General features: G+C 43.5%; 1 protein-coding gene across 2 annotated transcripts in view; it reads right to left on the bottom strand.

The window, feature by feature from the left end:
• Window positions 1-18,352, bottom strand: part of GAB2 (GRB2 associated binding protein 2) — a 183,200-nt gene that overhangs the window by 18,678 nt on the left and 146,170 nt on the right. For both annotated transcript variants that reach the window (XM_025286253.3, XM_025286254.3), the window contains exon 3: window positions 7,761-8,004. In XM_025286253.3, coding sequence (XP_025142038.1) covers window positions 7,761-8,004 — 244 coding nt within the window. The remainder of the gene's footprint in view (window positions 1-7,760; window positions 8,005-18,352) is intronic.

The raw sequence follows: 18,352 nt of genomic DNA, 5'->3' as shown, positions 1-18,352 counted from the left end.
TTGTTTCCAGAATGAAGTATATAATGAAGCTGTGCATGACTAAAGCCCATCCACACACTTGCCAACACTTGGCATTGCTAGTTTTTTTTACTGAAGTCATTCTAGTGGAGATTAAGCAAAACCTCACTGAGGTTTTAATTTGCATTTCTCTGATGCTTCAGCATGTTTTCATGTGCTTATTATTGGCCATTCTTATATCTTTTTTGTGAAGTGTCTCTTCACATCTTTTGCCCATGCAAAAAAATTTGCTTGCTTGTCTTATTGAGTTGTAATAGTTCTTTATGTATTCTAGAAATTAGTTCTCTGTCAGATATATGCTTTGAGTATTTTCTAGTATTTGTTGAGTAGTGTTTGCTTTTTGTTGTTGTTTTCCTTTTTTGTCTGCACTGCACAGCATGCAGGATCTTAGTTCCCTGACCAGGGATCATACCATGTCCACTGTAATGTAGGGCAGATTCTTAACCACTGGACCACCAGGAAAGTTCACCATTGTATTTTCCTAATGGGATCTTTTAAAGAGCAAAAGTTTTAATTTTGATAAAGACTATCAGTTTTTCTTTTATGATTCCTGCTTTTTAAATCCCATTTAAAAATCTTTTCTTACCCCAAGATCACAGAGATATTTTCTTCTGTAAGTTTCAAAGTATTAGACTTTACATTCAGGTCTCTGATACTTTTTAGCTTTTGAGTGGTGTGAGAGAAAGTAAAGGTTTTTAAAAATTCCTATATAGGTATCTATTTGTTGAAAAAAATTTCATTTCCCTATTGGCACCTTAGTAAAAAAAAAAAAAATATATATATATATATATACACACACACACACACACACACACACACACACACATACATACATTCATTCTAACCCCTCCAGATTCACTAATCTGTTCTAGTGATTTATATGTTTACCCTGTCATTAATACACCTATCATGATCAACCTTAGTTTGACAGAAGGTCTTAAAATCAGGTAGTATAAGTCCTCTAACTTTGTGCTGTTTTTTCTTTTTTAAAAAATCACTTTGGTTATTCACATTTTCACATACATTTTAGAACTAGCTTATCAATTTCTGTGAGAAAGCTTGCTGGGATTTTTATTTGGACTGCACTGAATCTACAGATTAATTTGGGAAGAATTACCATTTTAATAATATTAAGTCTTCCAATTCATAACTATAGTATATTACCCACCTCCATTTTTAGGTTTTTAATTTCCTTCAGCAATGTTAGTGATTTCAGTGAAGAGATCTTGCATGTCTTTTGTTAAATTTATTCCTAAGCAGTCCACTTCTTTTGGCATCATTATATAGATTTTTAAAGTTCATTTTTTCATTTTTTTTGTTGCTAGTATAAGTTATTTTTGTATAGTAATCTTTTCTCCTGTGAATTTGCTAAATTCACTTATTAATTCTAGTACTTATTTTCTATATTCTTTAGGATTTTTAATATAAACAAGCATGTTACCTGCAAACAGAGACTGTTACATCTTCTTTTCTGGTATTTGTGCCTTTTATATATTTTTGTTTCCTTATTTAATTCACTGGGATCTCTAGTACAACTGTGAATAGAACTAGGCAGAGCAGGTATTGTCTCCTTGTCCCCAGTATTAGGGGAATATATTTACTATTTTTCCACTAGGTGTGATACTAGCTGTAGGCTGTCCTTAGAAGTCTTAGTTTGAGATACTTCTCCTCTATTTACACTTTGCTAAGAAATATTTTTTATAAAGATATATTCAGATCAGATCAGATCAGATCAGTCGCTCAGTCGTGTCCAACTCTTGCGACCCCATGAATCACAGCACGCCAGGCCTCCCTGTCCATCACCAACTCCTGGAGTTCACTCAGACTCACGTCCATCGAGTCAGTGATGCCATCCAGCCATCTCATCCTCTGTCATCCCCTTCTCCTCCTGCCCCCAATCCCTCCCAGCATCAGAGTCTTTTCCAATGAGTCAACTCTTCACATGAGGTGGACAAAGTACTGGAGTTTCAGCTTTAGTATCATTCCTTCCAAAGAAATCCCAGGGCTGATCTCCTTCAGAATGGACTGGTTGGATCTCCTTGCAGTCCAAGGGACTCTCAAGAGTCTTCTCCAACACCACAGTTCAAAAGCATCAATTCTTCGGCGCTCAGCCTTCTTCACAGTCCAACTCTCACATCCATACATGACCACAGGAAAAACCATAGCCTTGACTAGACTAAACTTGTTTGCAAAGTAATGTCTCTGCTTTTCAATATGCTATCTTTGCTGGTCATAACTTTTCTTCCAAGGAGTAAGCGTCTTTTAATTTCATGGCTGCAATCACCATCTGCAGTGATTTTGGAGCCCCAAAAATAAAGTGTGACACTGTTTCCACTGTTTCCCCATCTATTTGCCATGAAGTGATGGGACTGGATGCCATGATCTTCATTTTCTGAATGTTGAGCTTTAAGCCAACTTTTTCACTCTCCTCTTTCACCTTCATCAAGAGGCTTTTTAGTTCCTCTTCATTTTCTGCCATAAGGGTGGTGTCATCTGCATATCTGAGGTTATTGATATTTCTCCCGGCAATCTTGATTCCAGCTTGTGCTTCTTCCAGCCCAGCGTTTCTCATGATGTGCTCTGCATAGAAGTTAAATAAGCAGGGTGACAATATACAGCCTTGACATACTCCTTTTCCTATTTGGAACCAGTCTGTTGTTCCATGTCCAGTTCTAACTGTTGCTAATGAAATATTTACTTAGCCTTAAAAAGGAAGAAAATCCTGACACTTGCTACTATATAGATGAATTTTGAGGGCTTTATGCTAAGAGAAATAATCCAATCACAAAAAACACTGTAAGAGAAGCCTAATTCATACAGATAAAAAGTAGAATGGAGGTTGTTAAGGGCTGGGGGAAGGTGAAATGAGATGTTAAGGGTATAGAGTTTAAATTTTGAGAGATGAGAAGAGTTCCAAAGATTGGTTGCAAGAGTGTGAAAGTACTTAACACTACTGAACTGTACACTTAAAAATGGTTAAGACAGTACGTTTTCTATTATGCATATTTTAACACAATTTTTTTAAAGGAGAAAAAAATCAGAGGAAGAAAGATACAATTACATCCAGGAGAATAAGAATAAAAAGAACAGTTGACCTCTCATCAAAAACAAAGAAAGTCAAGAAGACCATAGGATGGCATCCTTTAGAATGCTGAAATAAAGCCATTTTTATACTCAGCAAAAATGTCTCTCAAAAATAAAGGTGATACTGTATGGCACAGGGAACTATACTCAATATTCTGTGATAAACCATAAGAGAAATATGAAAAAGAATGTGTATTATATTTGTGTATAACTGAATCACTGCTGTACAGCAGAAATAACACAACACTGTAAATCAATTGTATACTTCAATAAAATAAATACAATCAAAGGTGAAATAAAGGTATTTTCAGATAAGTCAAAGTTAGGAAAATTGGTCACCAGGGGACTCACATGGCCATGAATGGTAAAGGAGGCTCTTCACGGGAGTTTCTTGGCAGTCCAGTGTAAGGACTTGGCACTTTCACTGCCGTGGGCCTAGGTTCAATCCCTGGTCAGGGAATGATCCCCACAAACCATGCAGCGTGGCCAAAATGAAATCAAGTTAAAAAAAAAAAAAAGGAACTTCAGGTTGAAGAGAAATAAAACCATGTAAAAACACCACTAGATAATGTTTAATATTTGTTTTCAACATCCATACATATTTTAAATAATTTAGAAGGGAAAAAAACACTTTATAATTTTGAAGATATTTACTATTTCTGCTTGTCTTTCTTCATTCCTGCTTATAGTTTTCTTCTGGTAAGACCTTGGCTTCAGCCTTATTATTTCTTTAAATTAAATCTCCTAGAAATTCTCTTACTTCTTTTTCATCTGAGAATGTCTTTGTTTTCATTCCTGAAGGAATACTTTTGCAGAATTTAGACCTCTGGGTTGATAAGGGTTTCTTCTCCTTTTCATTAATTTCAAGTGTGTTTTCTTTTCTCATATGGAATATCGTTATAATGTGGGCTTTTAAATCTGTGTGTAGAAGTTCCAACACTGGTAATAATGAGGTTGGTCTCTGTGCTCACCCTTGAGAATTAGTTATAGTTTGCTCATTTTCTGTATGCCCAGAAATTTTGGATTATATTCTGAATGTTGTGTAGACTGCGTTCTTTTATCATCCTCTGGAAAATGCTGATGTGTTTGTTTTTGCAGGCAATCAACATGGTTAGGTTTAGCCTTTTAAGTTCTGTTTCTCCTTTTGTGTGTGGTAGTAAAAATCTCAGTTTAGTTCACAAAGCTCTTGTTACGCTGGTTTGAGTCTACCTCATACATGGGTTCCCTGGTGGGTCAGACAGTGAAGAGTCTGCCTGCAATGTGGGAGACCTGGGTTCGATGCCTTGGGTCGGGAAAGATCCCCTGGAGAAGAAAATGGCAATCCACTCCAGTATTCTTGCCTGGAGAATTCCACGGACCCTACAATCCATGGGGTCGCAAAGAGTCAGACATGACTGAACACCGCGCTGTCTGCACCGCTCCACGCCCACCCCAACCCCTCCCATCAAGATGAGCCTGAGACTTGTGTGGTTTTTATATCCAGAATTAGGAACTCCCTTCTCTAGCTCTCTCCACTCTGGGATACTCCACTCTTCCCCAGCCCCCAAAGGGCTCCTTTTCTGGTTCCTCTAAGCAGAAAGATGAGATTTCTATTAGAGTTTCAGCAGCCTGCCCCACTGTGCTGCTTTGGGAGGGGGCCCATACTCAGGACAAATCCACCAGAGACAGAAAATTCACTCTGCGAAGTTGCATCTCAAAATTTTGCTCTGCTGCATAATCTGCTTCCTTTCATTTACAGAGTCTTTGGGTAATTATATTTTGCCTGGAGTTTTTAGTTGTAATTAGTGGGAGGGATAATCTGTAGTGGCTTCTGCCACCACAGAGAAACTGAAACTTATACATTCTTTTTCAAAGTTTCTTTTTCCTAAATTTCACCATCTCTTTACTCATTATCCATTTTCCCTCCCTGCCACAGATTAAAGCAATCAACACAACTATTCTAGAGTCTTCGTATGCTAACTCCAAAAGCTGAGCTTATTTTGTTTCTATGACCTGAGTTCTCCTGACTACAGGTCAACTTTACAGTGTCTTCAAGTGTCCAGCAATTTCTCACTAGCTTCTGAACACTTGGGATGCTACGTTATGGGAATTTCATTTAAAAGAAAAGTCATGTAAATTGAATCTTGTTCAGTGTGGGTCCCCTTTTTTTTTTAAATAAATTTGTCCTGCTTTTTGATTGCTTTAGTGCCTTCAGTTGTTTAAAGTGTTTTGTCTGGAGTTTATGATTGTTATAGTATGTTTGCTATCATGCACACTACTCTACTACCACCAGAAACTATATATCCCTCTGAAGAAAGCTTCCTTCCCACCCTCCATTCCTGCTTGGAATCCTACAAACACTGAGTTTACTATTTTTTAAAATCTCCCTGAGATCCTACTCATCAACCTCTTGCTCCCTCACCCACACAAGTCAAAACAAAGACGCAGAGGAAAGCACGACTTGATCAAGGCCCCACAGTCAAGTTGCTTCCCCAGATGTAGGTAAGTTCTGTTTCATTCATGAACATCCACAGGCTCTGGAGATAACGTATTTCTGTAACACAGATTTGTTCAAATGTTTATCATGCAACGATATGCGCTGAGTCCTGTCCCAAAGGACAGTAACGCATTACTATAAAAATGGAAGGGTGACCTGCAGTCTGCGCTAGCATCATTTACGGTTTTGCAGAATGCCAGGATCTCAGGACCCACCGCAGGCCCACCAAATCAGACGCAGCATTTCAACAAGATGCTTGGGTATTTCGTGTGCTGTTCCTGTTTGAGAGACACTAATATAAAGTGTTCTTTCACTAAAACTACGACTGTACAGCCTCTCATTCCTTACTCCCCTGTGATCCTATGTGTAGCGGAAGGGGTGGGGGCCTGGGAGAGCATCTGGCAATATGTCCCGAGGACCTCCTACCTCATGGGTACCTCAGGAACGTTTTGCCATTTCATGTTCATTAATTATGTTCATGAGTTAATTATTCTCACTCTGCAGAGAAGGAAACTGAAGGTCAAGAAGGCTAAATAAATGGCCCCCAAGGTCACAAAGAAGTGGCCAAACCTTAATCTGAAACCATAACTGACTGAACTGCAGAGCCTGTGAAATACTTTGCATTCTACCACTGTCCCTGGTCTGTGGTTCAGAAGAATTAGGTGCTAACAGGGATCTTGGCTAATCCATTCTACTTGTGTAGAACTCAGCCCCTCATGCGTACACTGATGGAGGTTGCCTGAATTAGCGAAAGTTCACAAACGAATCATGCTGCTTGAGGAAAATGAGTTTTTGAGGCAGATTTCAAACTGAGTATTGGGAGTGTATGGAAAATGACTCAGAAAACCAGAATCACAGAACAGCACAGTGTAGAGAAAAGAGTACACGACCAGAAAGAAGCAGCCTGGGTTCTAGTCCGACCTCTGTCATTCAGAAGTCGTGAGTCTCAGTTTCTTCATCCGTGAAACAGAGAGAAATGATCGATCCTAGCAATCTCTCAGCGTGTTTGATTGGTTTAAGTGTGATTATGCATGAAAATATTCCGTAATGTGATTTATCAATAAACCAGCTCTCTAACTGCCTTAATTCTCATAACACAAATTAGTTATTTCTAAATTAATTAATTCAGGAACATGATTTGCAATCTGCTGGCCATGGTAGAATTGGGAACCAGTTCCAGCAAAGTCCACAAGCCCTGTGCTTTTGTTTACCCTAATGATGAGACTAAAAGGTAATAAAAGTATGTACAGGCTCTATACCTGAGAGAGTTTTCGCTGTCAGAAAAACAAAAACTCACTCTAGAGCAGGAAGTTCTTGCTATGACTTTCTGTGATGATGAAAAGGTTTTGTATTTGCATGACCCTGTATGGTAGCCAGTGGCCACGTGTGGCCACTGAGCACTTGAAATATGGCTGGTGCAACTGAATAACTTAATTTTCAATGCAATTTAATTAAAATAATTTTCTTTTAAATTTATGCTGTTACAGACATCTTTGGCATCTATTTTCTTTCATCATCACCAGAGTCACAACTGTTCTTTATTTCGCTGTGTCTGGTCTTAGCTGCATCATGGGGGACTTTTGTTGTGGTTCATGGACTCTCTAGTTGCGGCATGCAGGCTTCGTTGCTCCACGGCTTGTGGGTATTAGTTCCCGATCAGGGATCAAACGTGTGTCCCCTGGGCTGGCAGGCAGATTGTTATTCACTGGACCACCAGGGACATTCCCGAGTTTTATTTAATTTTAATTGATTCAAATTTAGATAGCCACATGTGGAGAGCGGCTGCCACATGGAACGCCGCAGTGGTAGCAAAACTGAGATACGGATTTATTCAACAATGTTTAGGTTTTATAGCTATATTGTTAGGGTCAACAAATGCACTGACTTTGTTTTTGATTCTGAAACTCTAGCTTCTTAACGCCTTTTTTTCAAATTAAAATTTTTATAGCAAGATTTTTGATAATGAAAGGATTCTTTGGAATCCAAGTATCATTATATAGCAATGTAGATGATACTCATAAAATGTGAAGGTTACCTAAACTAGAGCAATGGTGATTTTGTTTTATAATTATGTATCTGGTCACCTGGAGAGATGTAATGATAGTTTACTCCCGCGCCTTCAAAATTAAAAAGCAGAGGCTGAAAAGGACCGGGCCCTGCGAGCGCTGGGCAGCGCGCCTACCGTGTGCTCTCCGCCCTGCGGCTGATGCACTGGTGCAGATAGAGGTACTCCTGAGGCGCGCTGGCGGACAAGGCGGGCTGCACGTGGTTGGACAGCGCCGGCTCGAAGGTGAACAGGGTCGGCTGGCTGGAGTGCGATGGGGCCGAGGCTTTCCGCTCTCGGAGAAGGTGCTGGCTGGAGCTGCTGAGCTCCGCTGGAGAGGAGCGCGGCCCGTGCGGGGCCGAGGAAATGTTCCGCAGGGAGTCTGTGAACAGAGAGCATGAGCTGTGTGAGGGGACGGGGAAGGGAAGGCGGCCCTCTCCCGGACCGGGCGGGCGGAGGACGAGGGGCTGTGAGGGGCAGAGGCGACGGCCCCACAGCGGCAGCGTCCTCAGCGCCTGCCCGCCCGCTGCCCTCCCTTACTGCCCCCTCCTGGCTCAGGACCTCCGCGCTGACCCCGGGGCCGCCGGGAGGCCACTGTCGCCCGGTCACCACCTGTCCCGCTCTGGGAGGCGAGGCTGCTCAGGGTCCAGGCCCTGGGGCGAGGCCAGCCTCGGGCAAGGGAACGCCACTGCCTCCCCTCTCTCCGGGGGCTCCTGGGGCATCGCCTCCCTCAAAGCTACGCTGGCTTTATTAAATGAAGCTCTGCTTCCCGAAGACTCACGCCGCAAGGGGACTGGACCATGTCACCGCACTGCCTGATAAAAGTACATGGAACGGAACCACCAGTCCCTTCAGACCGTCCGGGCCCCTCCAGCCTGCCCTTCCACGTCCTCCCAGGATGATGCTGCCCGGCTCCTGTACTCTGTCTATGGGTCTTTTTTTTCTTTTTCTCCTTAACTCTTATCTTAAACTCTCGCTGTTGTGTTAGAAAGGAAGCGAGGTATTAAAGACAGATAATAGTTTTAGAGTGCTACACCCCAAGCCAAGGGCATTATTCATTTGGCTGGCTCTCTAAGCTTAGTCCAAATGCCTTAGCACAACATACAAGGCCTTTCACAGTCTGACCTATTTCCTGCTTTCCTCCTCCCATACCCCAGGCATATGGAAGCTTCATCAGTCCGTGGACACACCAGCCCCTTTTATGATTCTTTGCTTTGGTTTGTGCTCTTCCTTCCGCCTGGATTTTACTTCTTTAGCATTCACAGGCAGATTTTAAGACCCTACACGGATATCATATTCTCCCTGAAACCTTCCTGGACTTGGTCATTGTTTTGGGTGTGAACAGCACGTGGCCCACGCTTCATTATATCCACTGTCACCCTGCTTCCTTGCCTGGCCCATGGGTGTCTAAGAGCAGTGACTGCTGACGTTACCTCTTCAGTGCCAACATTTACCTAATAAAGCCCAGGTACACAGAACAAGTTCTGAGTCTGTCTTTGCAGAATAAGCAAAAAATAAAAAAATGTATTCAGCATACAGTAATTCCACCAGCAAAACTTTTTGTTCAAAAGAAAGGTTAAAGATGTCATTTTTGGCAGTGTGATGGCCAGTGGGGCTGATGTTTTAGTGGTGATGATGGGGGCTTTCTAGGGCTAGTGAACACTTCAGAGGGGACTTAGTTCTCTTTCTACCCTTTGTTATCTGACCTGTTTTAGCACCCTTCTCACGGCTCTGGGCGGGATCACCAGCTCTACAGCATTAATGACTCTCCAGTCTTTTCTGATGCTGGAGAGGTCAACTAATGCCAGCGTATAGCAGGAAACACCATGGGCCTCTGGGGAAAAACTGTTCCATCGACAGCTCTGTCGACCTCCAAAGTGAATGCGCATTACAGGTCTTGTGAACTGGATGTCTGTTAACAGAATCGATGGCTTTGTTACTCCATTAGATGTGCGAGATGAGCTCTCCAATGGCAGAGGAGAGGGTTGACACCTGGGAGAGGGGAAGGCCCAGCGCCAGGGGAGGTGCCAGGGCAGCCTCTGGGGGGGCATCCTGCACTGTCCGTGGTCTCTGGACCCCACCCTCCCCAGGCCAGCCCATCCAGGGGGCTTTCCTCAGCGCTCTGCCCACACCCTCCTGTGACCTCACTCTCCCTCTGGAGACTCTCCGGGGTATCCTGTCCGTTCTCACAGCTTCGGCTATGGGATGACAACTCACAGACCTTAATCTCTGGCTTGGTTCTACCTCCTGAGCTTTCTGTCCTATAACTGCTCCCCCGTCCCTTCCTCCCCGCCAGCCCCCCAGTCTGCCGGGCACCACCATTCAGCTGTCCCACAAGCAGGTCAAGCTCAACAATCTCAGTGGAATCCCTCCTGCATCCTGTGTCTCAGTGACGCACACCAACACCGCCATCCGGTCAGTTCTCCGAGACAGAAGCCCAGGCGTTATCTATCACCCTTCCCTGTTTCTCAATGACCACCTCCTGTCTTTGTGCCTCTGCCCTGCTTAAAATGCATCAGTGGGTCCCTGCGATCCTCAGGAGGACTTACAGAGGTCTCTCTTTTTAAAACCACTTCCTGTTTATTTCTTCAACTGTGCTTCTCACTTGAACTTTCCTGTGTTTCAAACAGAATTTCAGGAGAATACCAACCTCTTCTGCATCACTGCATACATTAGGCGATGAACTCAGTGATGGCAGAGGTACTGTCTCTTTTGTTAACAGTTTTATTCCTAGAAGGAAGCCCCGTCTGACACAGCTCCACAATCGTGTGTTGATTGAATGTCTGAAGTACACAGCATAATAAGTCAGACCCCCTCAATACCACCCATGACTCCTCATCACCTTCAGAATAAAGACCAGGTTCCTCAAACTGACAAGAATAGCCATGTTGTAACAACCAGCTTATCCTGCCTTCTCACCCAATTCCTTTTTCACGCCCCCTGTGTTGAATGCTTGTGGGTCAAGCATTCAAAGGAAGACTGACCCAGCCTCAGTGCTGCCAGCTCAGGCTGGGGATGCAAATGCGACCCGGTCTGTTTAGTCACAGAGGAGGAGAAATCATTTCACCCTGGTCTCAGTTTCCTTGTTTACAAATCTCCAGAGGGTGGCTGTAAGGATGAAACGCAGAAAGGGCCAGACAAATGCTGCCAGTTGCGGTACTCAAGATGTGTTCCAGTCTCCTCTGTCACCTCTGGTGCCTGGAACAGTCCCAGAACATAGTGGGTATTCATTACATATGTGGTGAATGAATACAATAATTTTCTCTGGCACAAAAATCCATACATGCTTGTTTCTTGTGGTCAAAATCAAAGAGGTTTTCGAGGTCTGGTAATAAGATGGAGTAGGTGTTAGGATGAGTTGGGCCCAGAGACACTTGGAATTTCACTCTTCTGACATAAAACCACGTCTATGAAACCAGTTAGCTCCATAATGGTCTACAGCCCCAGGAAAGTTCTTCCAAAGATGTTTTGGCATGAAACCTTGCCAAAAATCCTACCTCAGCTTGCAACTTTAAAAGACTTCTATCTGAATTCATGTGATTACTCCTTCGTGTCTTTATGGGTTGAACAGTGTCCCCTCCAAAACTCATGGAACCTCAGAATATGACCTTATTTGAAAATAGGGTCTTTGCAGATATAATGAATTAAAATGAAGTTACATGGGATTACTGTGGGCCTTACTCCAGTGACTGGAGTCCTTATAAGAAAACAGAGATAGAGACACACAGAGAGAACACAATGGGATGACAGAGGCAGAGGCTGGATAAATAAAAGGTGGGATATTCATACAAGGGAATATTATTCAGTCATATAAATGAATGAAATACTAATAACATGCCACAGTATGGTTGGATCCCCAAAACACTGTGCTAAGTGAAAGAAACTAGTGACAAGAGACTATGGATCACATGACTTTGTTTATGTAAATGTCTAGAATAGGAAAATTCAAAGGCAGCAAGTCAACTAGCGGTTGCCTGGGAAGGAGGTGGGCTGGTAAGCAGGAATGGAAAGTCACTGCTAATGAGAACGGTGTTTCTTTTTGAGGCTGATGAAAATTTCCTAAAATTAGACTGTGGTGATGGTTGCACAACCCTGGGAAATGCTAACACCACTGACCTGTATATTGAAACGGTGACTTTTATGGCATGAGAAATTGTTGCTTAGAAGCTAAGCCGTGTTCGACTCTTTGGTGACCCATGGACTGTAGCTCACCAGGCTCCTCCGTCTGTGGAATTTCCCAGGCAAGAAATCTGGTAGGGTAGCCATCCCCTTCTCCAGGGGATCTTCCTGACTCAGGGATCGAACCTGCATCTCCTGCACTGGCAGGCAGATTCTTTACCACTGAGCCACCAAAAAGCCCAATATGGGAAATATATCTCAGTAAATTTCTAAACACACACACAGTCGACAATTCCTCAAAAAGTTAAACACAGAATCACCACATGACCCAGCAATTCCACTTGTAGGTATGTCCCAGGAGTAAAGGAAACACATGTCCACAGAAAAACCCGTAAACAAATGTTCACAGCAGCTTTACTCATTATAGCCAAAGTGGAAACAACCCAAATGCCTATAAGCTGATGGATATATAGAGAGAATTTGGCATATCATATAACAGAATATTATTCAGCAGTAGAAAGAATAAAGTACAAATATATGTTACAAAATGTGTAAACTTTGAAAGCATTGTGCTAAGTGAAAGGAAGCTAGATTCCACCGGTATGAAATGTTAGAATTGGTAAATATTCAGAGACAGAAAATAGATTAGTAGTTGCTTGATGATGGGAATAGGAAGTGACTTCTAATGGGGACAAAGTTTCTTCTTGGGGTCATAAAAATGTTCCTAAATTAGACTGTGATGATGATTGCACAATCCTGTGAATATACTAAAAACACTGACTTGTATACTTTGAGTGGTATACAGTATGTGAATTAAACACACACACAGGCATAAGCCCTTTGCAAAGCGTGCAGTGTAAAATATATGCAAGAGATTAACAGTCATCCATTTAAACTCATGTGACCTTTAGTTTTTATTTCCTCTCTGAAAACTGAACACTCAGTAAATACCAAGCCCTTGCTAAACTCCCTTGAGAAAAAGACATTCCCTGCTTCCTACCTTCAGTTCCCTATACTTCCCTCCAACCCCACTATAGAGGGTTTTACCCCATAATCATAGCAAGGCAGTGGGCAGCTCAGGTAAACAGAAAGCTAGAACTTATGGTTTGGGGTGAAAAGCCTCAAGCAGGTTGGAATTCCACCTCACAGTGTGTGGGCCTCGTGCATGGGACAGGAGTCAGGAGACCCGGGACCCGGCTCCAACTCTGCCTTTATGAGGTCGTGGACAGGTCTCTGAGCTCTGGCTGCTTACCTGTGAGCTTGGGAGGATAAACCCTGGGCTGCCTACCTATCTCACTGGGCTGCTGTAAAGGGCAAATGAGATAAACTTGTGAAAACAAGTCTAAGCACTCATATAAAATGTTCGTTTAAGATTTGTTTTTATTGCCCTGGGTACCTCCTGAGGAAAGGAAAGAATGCTAAAAATAAAGGAAAACATTAGACAATATGTGGCTGGGCTGTTTTTGGTGTGTGGCTATCAGGCAGTTGTAATGATGTGTCTTGGGTCATTAGGAAGGTCAGTTGCACAGCAAGAAGAAAATGGGCATTTCCAGACTTCTGGCCTGAGCTTCGATCTCCAAGTCTAGACGAAAGATAATGTCAGAAAACGCCTGAGTCAATTTGTTTTCTTTTCAACAGGGTTTTATTTTTTCCTCGTCTTCCTGGCTTCTTTTTAGGGCCCTACAAAATCACTCCCCTTCCTTTCCACAATCACTCATGGGAAGCCTGCCCAGCATAAAAACACTCCTCCCACCTTCTTGCAAAACTCTAGAACAGGAAAGCTCTGAAGGATTTCAGCAGAGGAGCCCAGCCCAGCCCAGCCCAGCCATCCACTGGCTAGTGATAACAGGAGCAGGAAAGGGGCGGTTGGCGAGAGTTTCTGGAAAAGATGACTGGCCAAATAATGACTGGTTCCCTTATCTCAATGCCCTTTTAATCTTTATCCCCCCTCCCAAGCCCTCACCCCAAGCCTCGGTGGGTCTCAGAACCCATAAAATGGCAGACCAAAGCTGATGCTGGAGCCCAGGCTGGACTCGAACCCTGGCCCTGGTCACTCCTGGCTCTGGCCTTGGACAGGTTACATAAACCTCTCGGAACCTCATTTGTTCAGCAGGGAGAACACATAGTCTGCAGGGCTGCTGCAAGGACTGGAGATCATTTATACACAGTATTTAGCAGAGCACCCCACTATTTTTACTGCTCCTATTCCTAGGGTACACATGAAACTGACTGAGACCTTGACCTTGGCCAAGGTATGGAATCGCTTTCCAAGCCACAATTATACCTTGTATAGATGTTATATGTGAAAGTAATAAGAACAAAAATGTCTATATTGACTATAACAATCACAGCTGCCATTTAGCAAGCACCTGCTATGCGTCTCTGGTCTACCCTGTGAAGTAGATATTATTTCCTCCGTTGTTTTTTGTTTGTTTTGTTTTATGGGGGGATGGAGAAATTGAAGTGCAGAGACGTTAATAATGAGTTCTGGGTCACAGGCCTAGAAAGCAGCAGAGCCTAGATCTAAATGAGATCGCTTTGTCTTCTAAATCAATTCTTTTCAACCATGGAGAGAGAAGAATTCCTACACAATCCTTATGTGGTGAATGGTATTAGCTTTATGGGAGGCAGAGTCAAACAACAGAATGAGGGTCAAGGCCCAGCTCTGTCACCCGTTGGCAGACTGACCTTCGGAATGCCATTTCACCTTTCTGAGCCCTGTTTTCTCTATTTATAAAAGCAAGGACTTGGATTAGATGAGGGATTCACATCAAAGTCATCTTTGGGAAACTTAGGAGAGCTGCTCCATGTAAGATCTAAGGAGTTATATTTACACAGAGATTTAGATTCAGAACCAGTGGCTTGGTTTTTAATAATCTCTGGTTCTTAATTCTGGGGCAGGGGCAGAAGCGTTAGGGTTGACTGAAAAATCAAGGGCAAAGCAAGCTCTGAAAGCCAAATGAAAGAACAAATTCTTCCCCAAATCTTTCTTGGTATCATCAAACTTCCAAATTGGAAACCATCCTCATTCTTCCTGGCCCTCCTTATCATCTGTTCATGGCCAATTCAAAAGGAACGGGTGAGCAACAGAAAGAGGCTAAAGTGGGTCAGAAACGTGGGAGTCCACATTCTCAGACGACTTTGCCGCAGGGCCTTGGACAAAACTTTTAATCTCTCTGAACCTCCTCTCCCACATTGTGAAATGCCAAAGAGAACGGAACACTTGACAGGGTCCTTTGAAGGACTCAATGAGACAAAATATGAGTAAATAGTAACTATTAAATACTAAGTAAATGGTTGTTGGTTGATACTTGTTACATTATATCATTTGTTCCTAGAAGTAGAAAAGTGGTAAGATTCTGAGGGTTCTTACTCGGAGAAGATGAGTAATGAAAGAATTTTGCAAACAATGGTGTAGGATTTTATGGGATGAGTGATCCCTGGAGAAAGCTAAATGAAAAGCAAGAATCAGATAGGTGGTGAGTTCTAAAAACAAAAGCCCTGGACTTCTCCGGTGGTCTAGTGGCTAACTCTGTGCTCCCAATGCAGGGGGCCTGGGTTCAATCTCTAGTCAGGAAACTAGATCCCACGAGCCACAAATAACAGGCTGCATGCCACAACTAAGAATTTGTGTGGCATAAGGAAAGATCCTGTATGCTGCAAGCAAGACCTGGTGCAGCCAAATAAATAAGTAAATATTAAAAAAAAAAAGGAAATAAAAACAAATAAAAACATCCTGTTGACAGGATGGCTGATGGCAAAATTGGATCAATAGATCCAGGTCATTTTAACTCACAACCACAAGCCTGAAGTTATTTAAGAAGGAATAATCCTCAAAATCCTCTCGCAGACATCATCATTAAGAGAAGTTATTCTTACATTTACGGTCAAACACAATAACTCCCATAACATGGCAACTGGAAGGGATCCTGGTGTCCAGTCATTCATTTATCATCACTGCCCAGAAAGGTGAGGCTACTTGTCCAAGGACATACAAGGGGTCAGATGTAAACTCTGGAATTAAAACTTAGCTCCTGTAGCCCAGGGGTCCTTCTGAAGTACCAGAAGAAAGATGTATCCATGTGAACAAAGATATATTCTCTATAATGGGGGGAGGGGGGCAGGGTGGAATCAAGTCAGGAGATCTGATGACCAAGACACTGGGTATCAGGACTGCTGTTTTGTCATGAGTTTATGTTACTCATATTTGCATGGAAAGTAAACATTTGCTGGATCAAACTACTGAAGACTAGTATAAATAATTCCCCAAGTTCAAAAATATAAGGCTCCTAATGTTTATAAAAACTATAAAGCAGAGGAAGAGAAAAGAGGACGCAGAGACAGGCAGAAACATGGGACCCTGTGAGACCTTTCAGCGGCCAGACTTCCCCATCGCCCCCTCCACCACTTCTGAGGAAGGATCTGGGAAAAAACAGCATCCCAGAGATCCAAGAGCCAAGTCCGAGGGCCCTGACCTCGATGGATATGATCTCTCGGTCTACTTGGGCAGAAATCGATCCTGCAAAGGGCCCGGGGCAAAGGCAGTGAGTGGCTGCAGCTCATGGGCATGTCAGCCAGTCTCTGGTCACACATCCTTACGTAAGGGGCATCTCAAGTCAGAGATGGGAACCTAAGGTCCACAGCAAATGCCATGCTTTCTAGGTCTCTGGTGAGAGCCAATCGTGCCTTCCTCTAAATCTTCGGCAGTGTTTCATTCTGCATTTCATGTTGGGAATTCACAAATCTCTTGTAAAGAACTAGGCTGAGAGCTGTTAGAACTCAGGACCTAGACTGTTTTCTCTGACAGTGTTCAGCACAACACTGTGTGCCTACTCAACGTCCAGATCAGAACAAAGGGCTCAATAAACACATCACGGCAGCAAGTTTTGTCGGAAACGATCCTTTTTGGGTCAGAAGAAGGAATGAAGAGCTCCAGGATCCACAGGTCAGTTGCTATTCCGGGTGAAGGAACTGTGATCACTTAGCGAGGCTGTCTGAGCTGTGCTTGCTTCTGGGCTGGGACAGCTGGTCTGTATTTAGGCACGCATGCACTGTCCTGTCCACATCAGACAGATCAGGTTACAAGCTGCCTTCTCATCTTACCTGCCACGTGGACAGCACATCTCAGCTGTGACAGACCTTACGTGGTTGACTATTGACTGTGTTCCCCCCTCACCCCCAAATCTCTCATTTACAGTTGGAGACACTGTGGTTCCCCCACAAAGCCAATCCATAAATGGAATGAAGCACTCTGCTGTTTACTTAGGGTCATGAGGACTGATTGTGGGAACTCTACCAAGAGCTGCAGGCCTATCAAAAAGAGTGGCCCTGGTCCTTGCTCTAGGAGTTTGTACTACAGTTGGGAGAACAAGTTTATACTCAGGGCAGCACTTCTCCCTTCCCCCAAGGAACTTTGGGAACTCATTAGTATTCCCATGAGAATCAATCCATCTAGTGGGCGCCATAAGCTCACACATCAATGATGCATTTGACCTTTGTGACCTTTCCATTGAAATACTGAAACCATATCACTGTATTTTTAAACTAACCAACTCCACAAGAGGCAAGTTTCCCCTTTCTTTGACAGTGGCTTTCACTAAGAGACAACTGGCCACCAGCATGAACCATGAGTGTCAGACGTTAATAATGGGAGTTTATCAAGGATCATTAGCAGTGGCAACAATCATAAGAACAATTCCTGGAACTGCTCAAGTCTGGATGGGGAGGCTGGGATTCTAAGAGCTCCAGCTTGCCGAGGGAATTCTCAGATCCACAGCATTACTTGACCCAGAACTGTGCCTTCGGGAGAGGCAGCGTGGTTCAGGGAAAGGAATGTGGGTTCTGAAACTGGAATCTCAGCTGGTTTTGCTGTGGAACCTAGGAATGGCATCTGAATCTGTGTCGTAATGGGTAGAATTGGTACCGACAGCTCCCTGTAGGGTTGGCCCAGGGACTCCAGAGGTGCCCCAGTGCCTGTGGGTCAGTGCTCCACAAAGGAGACCTCTCCCTCAGCACTCCATCAGGGGGTCACCTGGTGTGTGAACTGCATGTGCAGACCTTCAGGGTTTGGTTACAGAGGCAGGATTGGTCCTCTGGCCTTCCAGTGGTGGCAGAGGGCAGCAGGCAGAGAGCCTGGCAGGACTCAACCTCCTGCCGGCAGCTCTTTCTCAGCCGCGGCCTCCATCCTGGGGTTGTAACAATTGCCCAGCTTTGTATCTTGAGCTTCCCTACTCATCTCCCACTCTTGTGTCTTGATGCCTCAGCAATCCTCATTTTTTCCCACTGGGATGCAAAAGGGAGAGTTATTTTTTTTAACATCCCCAGGAGGGCCCGCACACTACGCCATATGTACATGGATCTGAGCAGGCTTGCCAAGGCATATTATTATCACACTAGAATAGGAGTTGGCAAACTAAGGGCCATAAGTCAAATCTGGTCCCCTGCCTGACTTCATAAATAAAAGTTTTACCCCTATTCATGTACATATTGTTTATGGCTGCTTATATGCAAAGTGGAGTCCTTGTGACAAAGAACATACAGGTGCTAAAGCCTACAATATTGACTATCTGGCCCTTCAGAGAAAGTCTGCCAGCCCCTAGACTAGTAATTCT

Source organism: Bubalus bubalis, chromosome 5 (genome assembly GCF_019923935.1).
Source record: "Bubalus bubalis isolate 160015118507 breed Murrah chromosome 5, NDDB_SH_1, whole genome shotgun sequence".
Lineage (NCBI taxonomy): Eukaryota > Metazoa > Chordata > Mammalia > Artiodactyla > Bovidae > Bubalus > Bubalus bubalis.
This window is presented reverse-complemented; position numbering and strand designations above follow the sequence as displayed.